The sequence below is a fragment of the Sceloporus occidentalis genome, unplaced genomic scaffold (assembly GCF_023333645.1).
Source record: "Sceloporus occidentalis isolate IW3139 unplaced genomic scaffold, rSceOcc1.0.p SCAF_182, whole genome shotgun sequence".
Lineage (NCBI taxonomy): Eukaryota > Metazoa > Chordata > Lepidosauria > Squamata > Phrynosomatidae > Sceloporus > Sceloporus occidentalis.
The window spans coordinates 430058-434802 of NW_028317162.1; the positions used below are offsets into that span (position 1 = coordinate 430058).

The 4745-nt window shown below is 41.8% G+C and overlaps 1 protein-coding gene across 1 annotated transcript; it reads right to left on the reverse strand.

Moving 5' to 3' along the window:
* Window positions 1-1839: 1839 nt before the first annotated feature.
* LOC149278727 (large ribosomal subunit protein eL38-like) lies at window positions 1840-3432 on the reverse strand. Its single transcript, XM_089501794.1, has 5 exons — window positions 3420-3432; window positions 3230-3256; window positions 2878-2938; window positions 2403-2525; window positions 1840-1898 (listed from the first exon to the last, which is right to left on the reverse strand). The coding sequence occupies exons 2-5, from the start codon at window positions 3230-3232 to the stop codon at window positions 1873-1875; spliced, it is 213 nt and encodes a 70-aa protein (XP_089357920.1). The 5' UTR covers window positions 3233-3256; window positions 3420-3432; the 3' UTR covers window positions 1840-1872.
* Window positions 3433-4745: the final 1313 nt, after the last annotated feature.

Genomic DNA, 4745 nt, shown 5'->3' on the forward strand with positions numbered 1-4745 from the left:
CTTCCTGAAATGCCTTATAACTCCCTATATGCCACTCTGCCCCATAATATGCCTTTTAACCCCCTAAGTGCCAGAGTGGCATATAGGGGTATAAGGCATTCCAGAAATGCCCTATGTCCCCCATTTAACACACACACGCACACACACTTACCGGTGCTTCCAAATTCCTGCTGTATTGCCGGGGCAGCGGGTTGACGTCTCCTTCCGCTGCAGCCGGAAGGAGGTGGAGTTGGCAGCGGGGGGTTGTCTGCGTCCGTCGCGGATACCTTTCCCGGCTGTCAGAGATCAGAGTTCCGGCACCTGTGCGGGGAACTCTGATTTCTGACAGTCGGGGAAGGTATCCGCGACGGACGCAGACAACCCCCGCTGCTAGCCACACCTCCTTCCGGCTGCAGCGGACGTTGTCTACGCGGATCGCGTAGACGTCAACCCGCTGCCCCGGCAATACAGCAGGAAGCACCGGTAAGTAAGTGTGGGGGGGGGAGACAGGAGGATCCAGGTCCCCTGCAGCGGTGCGGGGGATCTGGATCTTAGTCTCATAATCAGACCTCTATTTGAGGTCTGATTAGAAGACGACCCCGATTAGAAGACGAGGGGTATTTTTCAGAGCATTTGCTCTGAAAAAAACCTCGTCTTATAATCGAGCAAATACGGTATATATTCATTAAAGAGAGTGAAAGGCGACTAAGATGGTGAATGGGTGGAATTATTTGGGACAATAAAAGGATCTCAACCTGTGTAGCTTGGAAGAGGAAAAAAAAGAAAAGATAGAATAGAAACATTTAAATACATAAAGGGATTGTACAAGAAACTATATTCAAAGTAGTTTGTACTTGCTTCTTGATTTATACTGCCACCCACTGGCTGTTTATATTACAGCACAGACAAAATACTTTAAGGGACCCCACCACTGGGGACAGAGCGCAGCAAAAAAAGATTTCCATCTCTGATGGTGGATCTTTCATAAACATCCTACAACCATTTGATGAACTTGAAGAAGGAACCCCGAGTGTAATGAGCCTCACTGCAGAACATGAATCACTTGGAGAATCCAAAAAACTGATGATTTCTACCCAGCACGGGCACCTTGGTCTAAAGACAGCTGATCCGTGCCAACTATCTTAAATACAATGACAATTTGGTTCAAACCCTGGACTCTCGCTATAAGTATAGAAAACATCCCTAACTAACACGAGTCACCAGTTCTGAGGAAATTGTGATTTCCGTAACTACTTTCGCATGACAGACATGATGGACCAGATCATAACTTAATCCTCTAAATTAGTAACTTAACGGGCCAAATCTGCAGACTCGCTCAGTTCGTCTTTGCACTCCATGCAGTTTCCAAAATAGAAAATGCCTTGTGTGCCATGCAGCCCTCCCCAAAGGAGAGGTCCTTGCTGGCTGGGGGTATTCCTAACAAAATACATTGGGGATTGTTTGGCACATTGGAGTATAGAGAAAAGAAAAAAAAAGCCATGTAATGAGTCAGAACTCCCATCGTTTTCATTAAAGGAATACTAGAAGGTGAACTTATACACTTAGGCATGCATTTAGTGAATGTGTGCCCAATCCTTGGGAAATACTTGTATGGCATATTGCTACATAGTTACACTGAGACTAAAGCATTAGAAGATGCACAGCATAACGGGCACGCTCTCTGTACTCCGGGAGTATGCACAGGGCATTGTCAGGCATAGTAACCCTTAAAATGCAGTTCCCATCACCAAACAGCATCGCAGCCAAGTAGTTTCATGGTGCACGCATGTGCCTTCCCCATCCCAGAATCAGGTTTATTGTAACAAAACAATCAAAACATACAATCTTGTTTTTAGAAACCATTTTTTATTTTTTAGAACAGAATTTAGACAGTTACTTCAGTTCTTTCACTGACAGACCTAGGAAACAAAACAAATTACTGTAAGTATATCTGACCACCATAAGATTGTAAGACATAAAAGTGTCTTCCTTGATGCCTCATTCAACAGCCGACTCACTGTATAAAGCAAGAACTCTGTGCATGCCCAGAGACTACCATTCAAAAATACCCGAAGGCATGAATATTACTTTATTCATTCATTCACTTTATAGCTCTGAGAACTAGTTCTCCAGCTGATGCCAGATAACCCTAATGATGGCCAGTAGGCTAGAGGCAGCTCGACCAGTACCCATTAACCCATAAGAAATGCATTTGTTTAATTATACAGTTAAGACAAACTTGTACCAAATAACAGCCTTTTACAAAAACTTAGTCTATTGCAAAGGGCACAAGCAAGAGAAAACCTATTAAATTTAGCCATTATTCATGTCAATAATCGAGTGGCTAACGAAGCAAAACATGGGGGGGGGGGGCAGCACATGACTGGATCCTTAACAGCCTCTACTCGAATCTATGTACTCACCGGGTGGCAGGGACTGTTTTAGTTTCTCAGCCTTCTCCTTGTCTGTGATGACCAAGGTGTACAGGTACTTGCTGCAGCGGACCTTGAATTTAACATTGTTCTTGTTCTTCTTGATCTTGACAGCTTTAAAGAAAAAGAAATGATTAAAAGCTGATGTTTTTCCAATAGCAGTATACTCTAGCTGTGCACAAACTTTCCACAGAAGGTAACCATTCCAAAAGTAGTTTGGGGTACGGGGCACTTCATTGGAAAAGAGCAGAACAGCCCTGGAACTGAGGGAGGGCACATAGTAGTTACCCGGCTAAAGTACCACAGCTCCAGTAAACAAGCCATTTTGTGGCCTGAAGAGGCCTTTCCAGTTCTACAGATACTAGCAGGGCTTCACTCCCCACCATCCAGTCTGATGGCCCATTAACCTACTGAACATACTGAATCTACAAACTTTATTCTACAAAATAACAGACACAAGACTTACATTTGGCATCTTTTCTCCTGGCTGTCAGCAGGAAGTCTTTGATCTCTTCAATTTTGCGAGGCTGAGGGAGGAACACAATGGAGGTTTATATTATATCCCTTAACATTAATACATTCAGGCTAATACACTAAACAGGCCTTATGCACTACGAGAGCGCTTCAGAGCCTATTCTGCATTGAGCTCCCGGACACGCAGGCCCAAAAGCAAAGCAGTGCCATTCTATACGACTGGCAGACCTTATAGGCCTCAAACCACCGGTATTTATTAACCACTCCCTTCCCAGCGCCAGTACCCCATCCTCCCCTCGGAGGCTTAACTATAAAGCGGCCCCTTCACAGCCCAGGCCTCTTACCATGCTGCAGCGCTGTCTCCCAGGGACCTGCGGAACAAACAAACACAGTCAGTAAACCCTAAAAACAGCTCAGCAAATGCCGCCCCAACCCAGTGCAGAAACACCCCAAGCACCCCCGGGTGAGAGTTACAAAACTAGCCCGTATCGGTAACACCGAGGATGGCAACGGATTGCGAGAACCCCTGCTCACCCCGACGCTGCTGAGCTTCAGAAAGGAAAGGACCGTCACTTCCGGATTCAGAGTCTTAAAGAGGTTACGGTGCCTGGCGAGGGTCAAAACACGTAACAACGCGCAGTTATTGGGTGGCTCAATGTGAATGTGGGGAATGAAAAACCTCCGCTAATTGTCATACAGGAGAACTAAGCTGGTAGCCTAGAACATATTAAAGAGCATTTGGCCCGCAAAAATACCAATACATTCCAGATATGTATCATTTTCATTGAAAATAATAATAATAATAATAATATAATAATAATAATAATCATGATACAATTCTTTGTATAACACTGATCATTTACAAAGTACTTTCCACAATACATGGGGCATAACAAACTTAAACTAACAGATATATCAGTACCAATGGCATCTACAGCATAGCTGCCGACAGTCCCAAAACATACAACAAACCTTATATCTGTGTGTTCTAAATTAGACACTGTTCATGCTATCCGTGTAATGTTAGAGGAGCGTGACTTTATGTCAGGCATGGAACATTGAAATTATGTATCCTAAAAAATGTAAATCTATTTTATTTTGCTCTTGTCCTCCCAATACATCAATCCTAGTGCATAGCTGCCAACAGTCCTGGATTTGAGAGGTGTCACTATCTCTTTAAATATACATGTATTGTTTGGTTACTGTATAGTGTTCATTTAGTATAATCAGCTTATCAATTAGTCTTTAGGATTTTTAAAAATGTCTTAATGAATAATTAATTACCACGCATTAATATAATAATATTATATCCCATTTCAAACTATAGTGAAAAAAACATACAACGGAAAACATATTTATTCTTTAGAAGAATATTTGTCTCTCATTTTTTTCTTATTTCCACATTTGGAATGCAAATTCTGAATGTTTTGATTTTTTAAGGGGGGGGTTTCTACATGAAAGAGAACCGACTCTAAGGAGTGGGTATTTCTTCAGTCCGGAATTAGCATAACCTCAGCGTTTTCCAGAGAGAACATTATGAACTCTATTCTTGTGTGAAACCAAATCTAACACCAGTTATTCAAATTTATTCATGGGATACAATGCAATTATGGAGTGAAATCGATCCGGCATTTAACCCTTGTGCACCGGCTCCCTCGCCAAGGAATTGCTCTTGGACGGGCAAAGGTTAAATAAATAATATTATTAAAACAGCAAAATATTAATAGATCTATCTATAAATAAAACACAAACATTATATATGTATACACTGTATATATATATTTTAAATATTTATTTATTTATTTTTTTATTATTATTTTTTTTTAAAGTAGCAGACCCCAAGACTCTTGAAATATTAAC

Bases quoted from the DNA above. Each gene is read 5' to 3' on its own strand.
- LOC149278727 (XM_089501794.1), bottom strand. The intron at 2,526-2,877 runs GTAAGTCTTGTG...TTTTCTTTAAAG, and splicing joins CAGGAGAAAAGATGCCAAAT to CTGTCAAGATCAAGAAGAAC. The intron at 1,899-2,402 runs GTGAGTACATAG...TTTGTTTCCTAG, and splicing joins AAAACAGTCCCTGCCACCCG to GTCTGTCAGTGAAAGAACTG.